General features: G+C 38.5%; 1 protein-coding gene across 3 annotated transcripts in view; it reads right to left on the reverse strand.

The window, feature by feature from the left end:
- LOC122807296 (collagen alpha-1(VII) chain-like) overlaps positions 1–14827 on the reverse strand; it is a gene marked incomplete at its 5' end in the record, with an annotated part of 1562855 nt that overhangs the window by 126507 nt on the left and 1421521 nt on the right. For all 3 annotated transcript variants that reach the window (XM_044078425.1, XM_044078422.1, XM_044078423.1), the window contains 1 exon segment: positions 6885–7022. In XM_044078425.1, the coding sequence (XP_043934360.1) occupies positions 6885–7022 (138 nt within the window).

Here is a 14827-nt window from a genome sequence, read left to right on the forward strand (position 1 = left end):
AGTGTTTTATCCATTCATTGGTCCCCTTGGACTGCAGTGCATGTGGTTTTCCATCCGACTGCAGTCTGTGTGTGTTTTTCCCTTCACAGTGTTTTATCCATTCATTGGTCTCCTTGGACTGCAGTGAGTATGTTTTTTCCATTCCTTTGGACTGCAGTGCGTGTGTTTTTTCCATCCCTTTGGACTGCAGTCTGTGTGTGTTTTTCCCTTCACAGTGTTTTATGCATTCACTGTTCCCCTTGGACTGCAGTGCGTGTGTTTTTTCCACCAGTGGGACTTTAACATGGAAAATGGCAGACTATTTTACTTGCTGGCAGAACCTACCTGGGAGGAGAATGATGATGACAGGGTTAATCTATGGGAACAGTAATTACATAGAAGTTCATAACCCAGGTATGGAAAATTTTGACTCGTTTAATAAACTAGAGAAGAACTAAAAAGCATGAAAGGGCTATTTTGGGAGCAAATTTACTTACAACAAAGTCCAGATAAAAAGAGACTGCCTAGTGGGCTGCGCCCTAACAAGGAGCATATGTGGAATAACATGGATGAAACCCTGATGGCTGAATGGTTTGATACCTTAACCAATACTAGCTACAGCATCATAAGACTGCTCCTTAAAAATAACCAGGCTAAAGAGGAGGCAACTAAAGCTGTAATCTCAGAGGTGGAGAAGGCTATATTAAGTGAGAACCATGAAGACCTTGATGCAAGATTTGATTCTCTGAGAGAAAGGGTACAAAGCTTTTTGCAATCTATTAAAGAACGTAAACTGAAGAAGATGAGCAGGGATCAGGATGATGAGGATGACCCTGAGAGATTTAATAAGATAAAAAACAAGAATAAAGACAGAGGACTTTTTAACTAAAACAACTACATACGTGGTAACAGGAGATGTAACAGAGGCTACAAAAATACTGCCAGGAACTCCAGCAGGTCTTTTTGAGAGGGAAATTGATACAATGAACCAGACAGATGCATGACATGGATGGAACAAGTTCCTCCACCGCCACGATCTTCACAGAAACCCATGGCTACCAGCATACCTCGGAGGTCCAATAAGGTGCAGGGTTACCTAGTTCAGAACCAGACCCAGAATCACAGAATAGACCAGAACTGTTGGAGAGATATGGTGAAGGAACACCTGAACCAGAGCCAACACCAGATCCAGAACTGACAGGACAACTGAGACCAAAGACAGCACGGCTGCCAGGAGCAGCATCTGGAACACTGAGACTCACACCACCAAGAGGGACATTACCATCAGTACAGACATCAACCACAACTCCAATAACCAACAAGACCAGTACAAATACCCTTACCAGGGCTCCAGAGGAGGACAATACTATCAGAGTCACTAGGAAGACTACCACTACAATCCTCCAAGACTCCAGAGGGCACAAAAGGAGTTTCAACGATCCCCATCCCCAGCCACAGCCCCTCTGGAAGACCAGAGAAGCAAGCAATGGACAGAAGAGAGAGGGGGAAAGGAAATACCTGGGGGGAGCCCAACTGCACCACAGGCCCCAGAACCAGATGGAAAAACCAGCCACACTATTAACTTACCCTGCTGTGTGGAATCACACAAAAAAGAACTTACTGACAATGAGATTAGTGTGCTTTCAAAGGGATTAACTTTTGTTCCCCACTGCAGGTCTGACACAGCACAGGTACCGGTCGATTTTAAATCCTATGTCAGAAAATTTAATCTGGAAGTGCTGTACCACGTCAACTCTGATACCACTGAGAAAAAAACTATTGAAGAAATAATAAAAAAAACAGTAATTACTGCCCTTTGCCTTAACAAAGGCGAGAAAAAAGCATTGTTAAAGCTAGGCTTGACTGGTTATGAAGGCTGACAAGGGAGGGGGTATTGTTATTACTGATACCAGTAGTTATAACCAGAGGATATAAGAAATGTTGAATGCCACTAACTATTATGAATCTTTAACTTTAGAAGAGATTAAGGCATCGTACAAGAACTGGTACACAGCCTTGACTGCACTTTATGATGATGGTTTGTTAGGAGATAACTTATTTGACTATCTACAAACACCTTCCCCCTGCTAGCTTAAATTCTTTGGAATCCCTAAGTCACATAGGATCATAGGAGGTTACTAGGCTAATGGCCCTAGGCCCCTTACAAGCCTAGCCAAGAGATTATCCCCAAAAAAGAAACCTCAGCCAGCAGAGAAAAGCCTCCTTACAGGCCAGTGGTTGCAAGCGGGGGGACCCTGATCAAAGCTGCTGCCATCTACCTGAATTTTTTGTTACAACCTCTGGGTGAGAAGAACATTTCACACATAAAAGACTCTAGTGATTTGTTAAGGAAAATAAAAAATGTTGTAATTGATGCTGACAGCATTTTATTAACAACAGATGTCATTATATACTGTACTTTCACATAATTATTGTATTGAAACAGTGATCGATTCATACAGGAAAAACAACAATGGCACACCAGCACAGCATAAAAGAACAGGTAAACTTTTAGATATGGTGCTTAGCTACAATTTTTTTACATTTAATGGAAATTATTATAAACAAAAGACCAGTATAGCCATGGGGGCAGCTATGGCCCCTAGCCTAGCCAACATAGCCCTAGGCAAGTGGGAGGAGAATTATGTTTTTAACAACAGAGAATACATGCAACATGTCACAGTGTACCTGCGCTTTATTGATGACGTCTTTATTGTGTGGTAAGGAGACAGAGTTAAATTAGAAGATTTTATCAACTATCTGAACCAAACCGCCAGCCTCCTGCATTTCACCTCTTCCCACAGCCTCATTTCGGCAGTCTTCTTAGATATGCAAATTACTAATGACTTGGACCAAGGTAAAATGGACACATTTACAGAAAACCTACCAGAGTAAATCTCCTGGTACATAATAACATTATTCATCCCACCAGGACAAAATATAATGTTGTTAAGTCCCAGGGCTACAGACTGGCCAGGATCACCACGAAAATGGAACCCTTCCTTAAGAACCTAAATGATCCTGAAAATTACTTTTTGGTGAGGGGATGTGAAAGCAATATGTTAAGAAGCATTCCGGAATCTATAACTAAACTAAAAAGTACACATTCAGCAGCACTTAACAGTCCTTATATGAGGGTTTTAAAGAAACCTATGGACAGCAAACTATTACAGCATCGTTAATATTATTAGAGAGAATTGGTCCATAATTACTGAAAGCTGATATCTAATGGACATCCTTGGAGAAGTTCCTTCCTTTGTGTATAGGAAAGCCAGAAACATCAGGAGTTGGGTTGAAGGTAGGCCCAGACCATTGGATACATGCACCAATAAGTGTGGAGCCAACTGTGTTTTTTGTCAGCACATACAAGAGGAGACATGTTTTTCTGCCCTTATTTAAAGAAACTGATTAAAACCAACACAGGTGACGACTAACTTAATGCAGGTGGTTTACAGGGCAAGCTGCAATGACTGTGAAGCATTTTATGTGGGGAAAACTTTCACCAGACTTAAAAGAAAGGTTTCTGGCCATTTTTACAAAATTAGAGTAAAGTGCTTGGCACCTGCAGCTTCACAAAAGACACATTGGCTTTACATTTCAAATTTTTGATCATGTGGATCTTTTGGAACTGGAAGGAGACATCCCTAATCTTTTAGAAAAACGTGAACTACTGTGGCAGCTGAAACTGAAGTCTTTTAGAAAACCAGGGCTTAACTATTATTGCTCCATAAAAAGCATACTAGAAATCAAAAAACTGCCCCATTATTTAAAAGACTATTAAAAGTCAGATATGTGACTGATTAATGCTGACATTACATGCTAATATCATACATGCTAATATTGTTACAAATATCAATCACTGTAAATATTTTACAATGAAGATAACTGACATTGGTGCTGTTTTCTGATACTTTCACTCATTTAAACTAAGTGCTTCCTAGTTAGATGCCACACTTGAATAGACCCTCAGGGCCTTAATACTTTATTTCTAACATTTTCACTATTTATTTCTAACATTTTCACTATTTATTTCTAACATTTTCACTGTATTTCCTCCTTAGCAATTATAGCTATGGTTTTCAGCCTACTTAGGTGCTCACTTGTAGATTTATACACACATTCATTTATATGTCTTTTATACACAAACCTGATGGAGTATTTATTTGGTACGAAAGCGATCTTTGTTAAAAGTGTTTCAGTTTATAAGTTACTAATATTTATTCTGACAGATGATTATTGTAGATCTTTTTGTTAGTTAATTACTTAGTCATTTTGTTAGTGAGTTGGTTTCTTAATTAATAAAGTTTGGATTAGTGGGGTAGCCTTAATAAGCTATTGTTATATTATATATTTTAATTTGTCTCTAACTTTTAAATTTCAATTCTAAGGTAGCACAGTCTCAGTTTACACTATGGTGTTAAGGTGGAAGTGGGACTTGGTTAAAGGAATGAGTATAATGCTTTTATTACTCTTAACCAAACCACCCTCTGTAAATACTGTCTTCTCCAAATATCCTGAGTATATATAAATTAATGAATGTCTTTAATGCTTTTCATTATACTCAACTAGGACAACTTGTTTGTGTGTTTCAATAAAGGATATTCCATTTTTAACTCAACCGTGGACTACCTACTATTTTATTATTTTGCAGTACGTATTTTAAAGTTCCAGTTTTATTAGTGAGCTAGGTGCATAACATATTTCAAGAAGTGAGCTTTACTTACTCCACAGTGCAAAGTTTCTGCTCGGTTTGTTTTTGATCCATTACAGGTACATACTGGGTTTTCTAAGACTTCAAGGGACACCACGGACTTTTCTTTTTGCTGAGTTTAATTATCACGGCTGCCAAAAAAGCAATTACTAGAAAATGGAAATCAAAGTCTAAACCATCTGCACTAGAAGTAGGGAATAGAGTAACAGAGATAAAACAACAGGGGATGGCATCTTTCGAAAAGGGCAGGCGCAAATTACATGGGAGAAATGGGAATTGTGGGAAAATACTTGCAGAGGAGGAATAAGGCAGGATTTGAATGAGTTGTGTAATGTTCAACTGACAATGACTGGATAGATTATAAGTGATGTATAATGCTTGCAACTAAAATTATGTCAATATGGTTTGTGATGTATAATGTTTGCAACTAAAATTATGTCAGTATGGGTTTGTTTTCATTTATATAAATGTATGATTGCCTATATCATAACTGATAATTTAATATAAAGATGTTTCTTGTTTAAAAAAAGAATTAGTATAAGGGAACTACTAACTACTACTAACGATCTTCTTTGTAAACTTTAAAAAGAACCAGACAAGTTCCAAGATCTCCTCTCTGAACCCCCATTAAGGCTGAAAGGAAAGCAACAAAGTAATTTTCATAATAAGCCTTCCATGTGTCTAATGAGACTGAGACCTTTGACAGTGCTGATACAAAGTTCATTCGTACTCCAACTTGGAATGAAGCACCATCTGAGTCCTTGACAATGCCTTACTCGCTTTAACCAATGTGTATGGCACTAGGCCACTACTATTACCACACACATTCAGAAAATGAACAAGAAAGGCAGAACTTCTCTGAAGCCAAGAGCAGATTGACAATGGGAATTTTCTTTGACAGGGAAATGTGCCTCTCTAATGCAATATGGTCAGCCATTTGCCTTCACTCAGTATTGGATGATGATATCGGAGCACTGTGTCTACTAATTCTACAGTCACCTAAGAAAGGGTGGCCTTGGAGAACAGTCGAGGACCTATGGGAAGATCCAGATTCTAAACTGCTTCTGTCCTTAGAGGATTTAGAAGCCTTCCTTCATCACCATATCAAAACGACCGGACCCCTTTCTAAGGAACTAGAATATGTATATTTTATTTCTGTTAGGAAAGGCATTGATGCATCAGTACAGAGTTGTCTTGATAAAATAACTGCAGAAAATGCAGGTGTCTGAGCAGTGCCACAGGTATAAAATATGCAGACAGTCTTCTCACCTTTAAGTGTCAGTTTATAAATAGAGAAACATTTGCTGACCTTTTGAAAACAATGCAAAAAAAGAAAGAAAAATTCAAAAATGTGTTAAAAGAAAAAAAAAACATCAGTGAGCTATACATCACTTTGAGCAACAAGCAGCAACCAAGAATAACAGGTGGGCGAATCACCCATTTTGCTTTGGGTGCATAACTCTCAACCTCTTAGAGCATGAAATCTGGACAAAGCCATAAATAAAAGTGGGAAAAGACCCCAAAATAGGGGCAATGTTTAAATATTGCTCATACAAACTTAGAAAATTGACAGAATAACAGGTTTTGCATTAGCATGAATTTTATGAAGGATATGAAGTCTGAAACGCAAACGTCTTTCATTATTTTCTAATTTCAATCTTTAATAATTTGTCACTAATTTTCCAGAAAACCACAATTTTATGAAAAATGGACCAAAAATATGAGGCAAAAATCTGGACATTCTGCAAAAATCGGTACAGTTGAGAGGTATGTTTGGGTGTTCTTTGTCTACACACTGCAGAGGAGTGAAACGGAAAGGATGACCCATTTATTTAGGAGTGCTTGGAGAAATTTCTTGACAAGAATCCAGTGGTGGTTTAAAATTGTTCTAATTAAGACTGATGATTGAATATCTTGAAAAAGATCAACAGTAACCAAATGACTGTTTGGGTTTGTATTAGCATACATTTTCTGATGGATGTGAAGTCTGAAATAATGTATGTCATTATTTAGTGACTTCAGTCCTCACATCATCCCAGTAATTTGCCAGAAAACCACACATTTTATGAAGAATAGTCCAAACATATAAGGCAAAAATCTGGATATTCTGTAAAAATCTGGACAGTTGAGAGGTATGAGCCCCACCCTTCAGGGCAGTTTAAACAAGATAAAGTAATGGTATGCAATAACTCACCATCTTTTAGCATTTCTACTGGTTTAAATGTCCCCTCGGTCCCTTCGTATTCTTTCTGGCCATCCTCATAATCATCCACTGTGTAGAAATCTTCATACTGATGATCATTTTCATTTACAACCACCTGAAGTTCTCGTCCTAAAAAAAAAAAGAGGGAAACATCAATGTAAATGTATATGTTTTCTTATTCATTTCTGTATAACCATTGTCACTCATAACTCTTAACTGTCCTTTAACTGACACTGTGTGATCTTGGAGTTAGTATATATAATTAGTAGGAGGTGTGGGGTGCAGGGGGCTTGACCCACTGCAAAAAACAATGTTTAAATCTTTTTGTTTTGTTTAGTATTTTGCATGCACCTAGGTAATTGCTCAGCACATGTGCAAAAGCATGTCAGTGTTCCCAATGCTGACATTTTATGGGGTATTATTTACACTAAAGACCCAAATCACTACAACGGACTCCTCTCAACCTGGAAGAGTAGATCTTTTGCTCCAAGGTCCTCCCATACTACTGACCCCCTCATTTCATCATGGAGAATGAGTCTGGCAGTCTTGCAAAGGAACCTAATTTTCGCTACTTACATTTGAACTTTTATCCTTTGGGTCATTGTTGAAAATTCATGACCAGAGGTGAGGATGAGGACTTAAACTAAGTGGCAAAGTGAAACCTTCTTCCTCCAATTCATTTCACACTTCATCACTATGGTCCAGTATAATACCTACCACATTTTTGCTGGTACACCCAAGTGGTATTCAATCTTCCTCTCCCTTCTACCTTATTCATGTGCAAGACCACATGATAAACTCTTCCACTTAGGGTAACTGCTCTCATCCACAGAGAACAATTTATATTTTTCAGGACTGAACAATAACTTCATATTTAGAGGTGCTGATTTTTATCCTGACCATTTTCAACTCAGCAGTGAACTATTGTAATGTAGGCCAGAGAGCACAGAAACCAAAAGGACAGCACCATGTGCAGACAATAAATATGGCACACCTATGTCCCAACCTGTGTAATTTCCAGTCATCAACAGCATCTTGATAGCTGTCCATGAAAATCACAAAGAGAACAGGAGACAAGACACAAAGACACACTTTGCCCTATGTGCACCTCGAATGTATTCTGTTTAAAAGTGATGATGTGGGCATAACTCTTGATCTGTAAACAAAGACAAAGGATGGCATACAGCAGTAGTCCTGGAACCATGTTCTGTTGTACTGTTTCTCAAAAGTCTTTCTGACCCTGTGGACTTTCCCAGTCAACAGATGTCAATCAATCAATCAAAAAATAAATAAATAAATAAAGACAAATACTCCAAAGTTTTGTTGATGAACTAGTAGTACGATTCATCAGCTCTCAAAATTAGTGTTCAGTACTATTATCAGCTCACTGCCAGATGGATCAGTTAGGCAAACGAGGGCACACCAGTTAAAATCCACATCATATAAAGATCCATATCACATTAGCTGGCCATAAAAAGGCGATTCCACCACAGCAGGCAAGTTCTTAAATTCAAACACAGACTGACATGACTGACATTCCAGATTGTTGCTTCTTATAAAGTTTGTGCCGCAGGCAGAGACACAGGAACAGAGCTGATGGAGGTGTTCTGATATACAGCATTCCGATAGTGAGAGAAAACATTTGCTGACAGCGTGATCACCAAGTAATGTAAAACATATTCAACTCCAAGCGAGTTTATAAATACAGAAAATAATGACAAAAAATGACATAGTAATATTCATAACAAGAAATAGACTGATGTCATCAGTCAAAAATGAGACTGACAAATGGGGTGTGCAACCAAACACTTTCAAATTCCTTAGAATTCTCAAGACAGCATTTGTTGTATTAGCCCTCTCCTTGTTTGACATTGAGTGTTTTGTCTTTTTGCTTTTTATAGTACTGTCTATCATTTTTTTCCGGCAGGTTAATTTTTATTGCAATACCTACTCTTAGTTTAAAAATACAATGGAATTTTTACGGTTCATCTGAACTGACAACAGAACAGGCATACAGGACTTCATCTGAAGGACAGCACCTTAGAAGGACAGTGGCCTCATCATGCACCACCCCAGTGTTACTATTGCTATATTAACGCAAGTGTTTGGTATGGAGATATGTATATATAGCCTTCTAATCTTTATATAAATTAAAGCTGAGTGCTTAATCAACTAAGCTCCTGACACTGCTCAATCTAACTATGAATATGATGATGTTTAGGAGGAACAATACTGCAATCTACCAAAGATAAAAGCAGCATTTAAGTTGTTGAAGGCAGACTATTAAGAGAGCTGTTAAATTGCCTATCCATTTTCTAAACTGCTTATTTTAGGTGAGAGTTTTAGTGTTACAAAGCTGAAAAATAGAGAGCAGATTTCCCTATCCCCAGTAACTGTCTCCAGCTAATCTGGTGGGATCCCCAGACATTCCCAGGCAGGCTAAAAGATATAACTGCACCAATGTGTCCTGTGTCTACCCCCTAGGCCCCTTCCTCGCATTGTGCTGTGTCTAGTACACCTCCTTAGGAAGGCACCCATAGGTCATCCTCACAGGGTGGATAAGATCATCTCAATCTGGAAGAGCAGTGGTTATACTGCAAGATCCACCTGGACTGATAAAATATTCTTACTCTATCATAGTAGATGTTACATGTCAATCTAACAGTATTATAACATCCTCACACTACACCTTAACTGGGAAGAGTTGTCATTTTGCAAATTCATGATAACCCATTTTCCCTTCAGTCCATGCATAAACACTTTTTTTTGCTCTTGGTCTGCATTACGGGACTGAATTATCAGGGCCTGCTATTCTTAGTTTACATTTCTTATACATCCTATTGCTCAGCCCTCTAAGAGGACACCACAGATGGGGCAGGTGGATCATGATTATCTAGATGGGAAAAGCCTCACAGCACAGCAGCTTTGAACTTCCGATAGCCAGAGAGGAGAATCATGTGTTCAGGAGCTATTATACTATGGCCAGGTGTTAACATGAAAGTTGACAGAGAAATATTCTGTCAAATGTGCTGCATTGTGTAAGTGTATAGACCTACGTGGGTGTGCAATGCAGCCATTGTGCCCCACCTCTGAGGTAATGCCCACAGTCAGACCCCCATCTAGTGTCATAGGTTCACAGGTAAGTACTGGGCTAGCTGACCTCATGTACCATTTTAAGCCTAGCCAACTTCCCTTTGTGCTCAAAACAACCTATCCTATTTGGTTATAGATTGACCTTACCCATCCCATGGTCGATAAGTATATATTACCCCTAAATAGAATAACTGGGATCATACCATAGATAATTTGAGGGGACCCATGCATGGGATAATGGATTTAGGAGTTGCATCTGTTCATTAGTAATACAGGGGACAGTCCTGGGGTAAATTTTCTGTTTCATATCCATACAGTTAACTTTACCAGCTTATGCCAGTCATCCTGTGTCTTCATATTAAAAAGAATAGAATATGTCCCCTAGCATACTCCCCTTCCTTCACATGAAGAGATGAAAGGAGGCTTTGCTTTATCATACATGTCCCTTAGCACTGCATCTTCCAGCATGTGGGTCAAATTCTGGTTATCAAGGTCACGTTCAGGGTTTTTTCCCTCAGTACCATTAAAACAAATTCATGCATAAATATTTTTGAAACATTACTTCATGAAGGATGATAGCGAAAGAAAATTGTTACTATTTACATTTCTCAACTACAGTTAATGCAAAGCAAGTGCTGTAACAAATTAATGATTGTAGCAGTATTTTCCCAGTTACTTGCACTTGCAACATAGCAGACACTGTCAAACATTGGGTTCTTTGTCCTAACAAGTAACCCTCCCCGACCAAAAGCAATGTATTAACAGAACATTTGGAATAGAGCAGAGACTTAGTCATCCCTTCACCTATTCCAATGTTCAGTCTTTCTCAATTTGCCATCCATACATCCATATATAATCAATATTACTACAGACCACTTTCAAGGGAAATTAGTATTCTGCATCAACAATAGCTTGTCTAATTTTATGTTACCCAAGTCATAAAAAATTATGTTTTCAGTCGTGATTTGGAAGAGAGAGAGCAAAGTACAGAAGAATCCTACTAGAAAGGTTAACTACATAAATAACTATAAAAATAAGACTAGTTTCTTCAAAATCAGTTTTTGTAGTTGTTCCTGAAAAGCAGCAGCCTTTTTTAGGGGATCATCATCCTAGCCTACTGCCAATTTAAGGCTTCTTAAAGGATTACTTATTGGGGGAAGGGAGTAAAGGGCCTTTGGAAATGGTTCTTTCATAAATTTTATGCTGTAGACACAGAGTGAATTTCCTGGTCATTCTTCTTGTGTACAAACTAGGTCACATAAAAATCTAAATAGCATACCTTCTGAAGTGGAAAGATCAGAGAAAATACATAGTAACTGTTTTTGGCCTTATTCTTAGACATAAAATCAAGCAATGGGTCAGCTTCTTTCATAAGCTGGTTTGTGCATCTGGCAACATGTCCAAGACAGTTAAGTGTCTCCAACCAATGAGCAGCAGAGCACTGATTTTCTTACTCCATTTATCTAGACACCTTGTTTCATTGTCAGATAATAAATTATTAAGTTTCATAAGGAATTGCTAGCATTCCTGAATCACTCTTGAGACAAATGCCCAATGGTGCTTTACAAAGAAAGAGAAACATATAGAAGGAAATATTTCTGTAACTCAGGGTAGGATGGCAGTCTCTTGGGCATTCACCAGGCCAATTTCAGTGTCACCATTGTTAACTAGAGCACAAGGGGAACAATTTGTACATACATTCATTAAATCAGTCGTGATATCAGCCACAGCTGCTTAAATAAATCCCAGTACTGGCTCACACCCGGCTGACGATTCTTCAGTGCTAACAGCTTACATACAGGGCTGCTGTCCTCTCTGCCCTACTGTAGTTATTGGACTGCCTCAGGCAGAGGTGTGAGAGCAGAATTTGAGAAGTTTTGCATTGACAGCTGTGATGAACATTAACAGGAGTGGGGAGACAAAGTCCCCCTGACAGGGTGGTGCAGGGATGCATGCCCTTTGCAAAAACATGTCCATAACAGGAATGTAACATTGGCAGAAATTCAATGACCAGCTCTACATACCATTCATTAAACTACAATTTTACATCGCAGAAGCAATCAGAACAACTTTCTTGCATGGATTTGTAACAACAGGAGGTGAAAATGTTCATCTGAAGTATGCTATGTGGCCTTTTCTGCAGCTTGCAAGGACATTTCAGGAACAGTGTCATGGCATGTGAATATATTGTTTTTTTTAAGTGTATGTTTGATGCCATTCACTGAAAGGCAAGCATGTCTAACAAGCCGATGTTCCCATAACTTACTGATGAGCTAATAATTAAAATCTATACATTATGATTTTAGGTCCCCCACCACATGGACAGCAGAAATAGGTAGGCTAAAAAACTCTACCCCAAAAAGGGAGGAGGGAGCCTGAAGTATAACACAGTGCCAGTGTCACTGGTGCTGATGGTATCAATGGCAACAGCTATTGTCATTCTTGGGTGCCAGGGTGGATGTTCTGGGCCATGGAGAAGGAGGCCCACCTTGTTGCCATTTGGAAAACCAGCTGTCACCAATGAGGTAAACCACTGACTATTATATTCCCCAATACTGCAAGATGACATCTGATACTGTGTTCCCAGAATTCAGTACAGTTTGCAATACCTTTAGCACCATCCCCAGTGTCATATCTTCAGTATCTTACTCACCACTGTTAGAGTTCTTGAACTCTCGAATGCCTTTGTCATTTTACTACCCAAACAAAGTGATTCAACTAAGGAAGGCTCTTTTTAACCTAGCTATCTCCTTCTCCTCGTATGATTTTCTGGCTTAAACGCTATAGCAAAAATTGATTACCCTCTGAGTATCAACACGGTTTTAGGTATGGCTACAGCACTGACACAGCCATATTCTCTTCTGTCATAAATACCAGCTTTAGAAATGCAGATCACAGCCACCAGATTGAAACAATTTTAACAGACTTGTACAAAGTTATTCATACAAAACCTCACCAGAAACTGAGGAGGGGACGGCCTTTACAGCTTTAGACTCCAATGTACTGAAATGATAAAAATTCCTTTGGAGTTAAAGCATCAACTCTGAAATCCCACTTGAGGTCCATATGAGAATTGCTTCTCTAGTATCTGTGTCAGAATTCATACTGTTTACACTATTTAATAATACAAAATTGTATTTCCTTACTAAAATTCATACTCTATATGCATATTTTTAAACATTTTGGTTGTTTGACTTACTCACCAGATATCATCCATTGTTCCTTATCTAACATCTCAGCAATTCAGCTAGGACTGACTACTAATACCAATACAAATGTAGCACTGATGTTTGACACTGCAAAATGTTTACGTTCAGTCCCTCAGATCAGGGTCGTGAATCATTCAGACTCTGTAAATATCTAGGTGTATGGCTTGATCCTTACATGCCCTTATCAGATATATAAAAGTTCTTACCAAAGTTCAAGGGTCCTTACGTACCTGCTTTAAGGTGGACAAACTTCTAACTAACTTAGAAAAAGGAGAGCTTACCTCTACCTTAGAATATGCACTTATAGTTTTCTCCTTTAATCCTTTTTTAACTGATAAATATTACAGACTAGGCTTAATCATATTTGTAGATTTATGACTGAATCACACAGAAAGTAACACCATTTCCCAACAATGGTTAAGCAGGATGTTGACCTATAAGCATTTAACACATAATATGTGCTTTCGCCTTTAAGGTGCCTCTTGCCACTAGTTAAGATATTGAAATTTAAGCTTGCCTTTAGGACCTATTGTTGTTCTTGCTCCCTTCTTGTGATGGAAAACCCCTAACCATCATTGGAAGTGCAGAAGTAAAGTCTTTGCCATCTAGGGCCCCAAATATATGAACTCATTTCTGGTTACTGGTAATTTTTATCAACCTTGACAAATAATTTGTCTTATGAAGGGTGTAGCCCGAAAGCGCTTACCACATTTGTATTAAAGTTTGCAGTTTTAGCCTGGTGGTTTGTGGAGTTTTTTAACTGGTTTGTTCCTGTTTTTACCACTGCGGACCTTCAGTACCTTTGTACCTGTTTCTTTGTTCTGCTGTTCCCATTTTGTAAGGTACAAGGTACACATGGCTAATTTTGTTAATGACTTTTTGGAGTTGGAGTACAATTCAGCCACACCAGCAACAAGGACCCTTTGAGAGAGGATGAGAAGGTTGGCAGTTATTGAGAATAATTCTCTTATGAATGTGAAACTCACTAAGGAGAATGCGGTTAATGTTGGTGCAACTTTAATGGAAGATGGTGAGTCCTTTACAGAACTGTATACTGAGTTTAAAAATTAACTATACAGGCTCAAGACACTACAGTGGCAGTGCTTCCACTTGGAAGCCTGTATGCACTTTCATTTAGTGCCTCGTGGGATGAGAGATTTATGTATACCCACATATGGTGACACACAACTGGAGCTACTGGCTCATTGGCAGGAAATTAACATTGAGACCAGTTTCAATATATGCAGTTGCTCATAGAGTATTTTACTGCCGAGGAACAGCAGTTGATTAAATCCATAGAGAAGCACCAGGCAGAGACTGAGAAGAAGTTTTCCAGCAAAAGTTATCTACTGAAGTTAGATTCATTGTATTGTACAGTCAGTGCTTTTGATACAAAACTTCAGCAAGTTAAGTCAAGAAAATTCAACAGAGATATCCTTAACTTCAGCAATGGCAATATTTTTGTATGGCTGAAGGTTCTGCAAGGAAATGATAGAAATCACTCAGTTTGCAATGTTGTATTGCATGTTACAGCTGAAGTAAAATGATCAGCAGCACCAATGAACCAGATAGCTCATACGTCTGCATTAGCCAATTGTGATTGAGCAATGAGGAGCCTAAGAGGGAGGCATT

Source organism: Protopterus annectens, chromosome 7.part0 (assembly GCF_019279795.1).
Source record: "Protopterus annectens isolate FY-2018-M chromosome 7.part0, PAN1.0, whole genome shotgun sequence".
Classification (NCBI taxonomy): Eukaryota; Metazoa; Chordata; order Ceratodontiformes; family Protopteridae; genus Protopterus; species Protopterus annectens.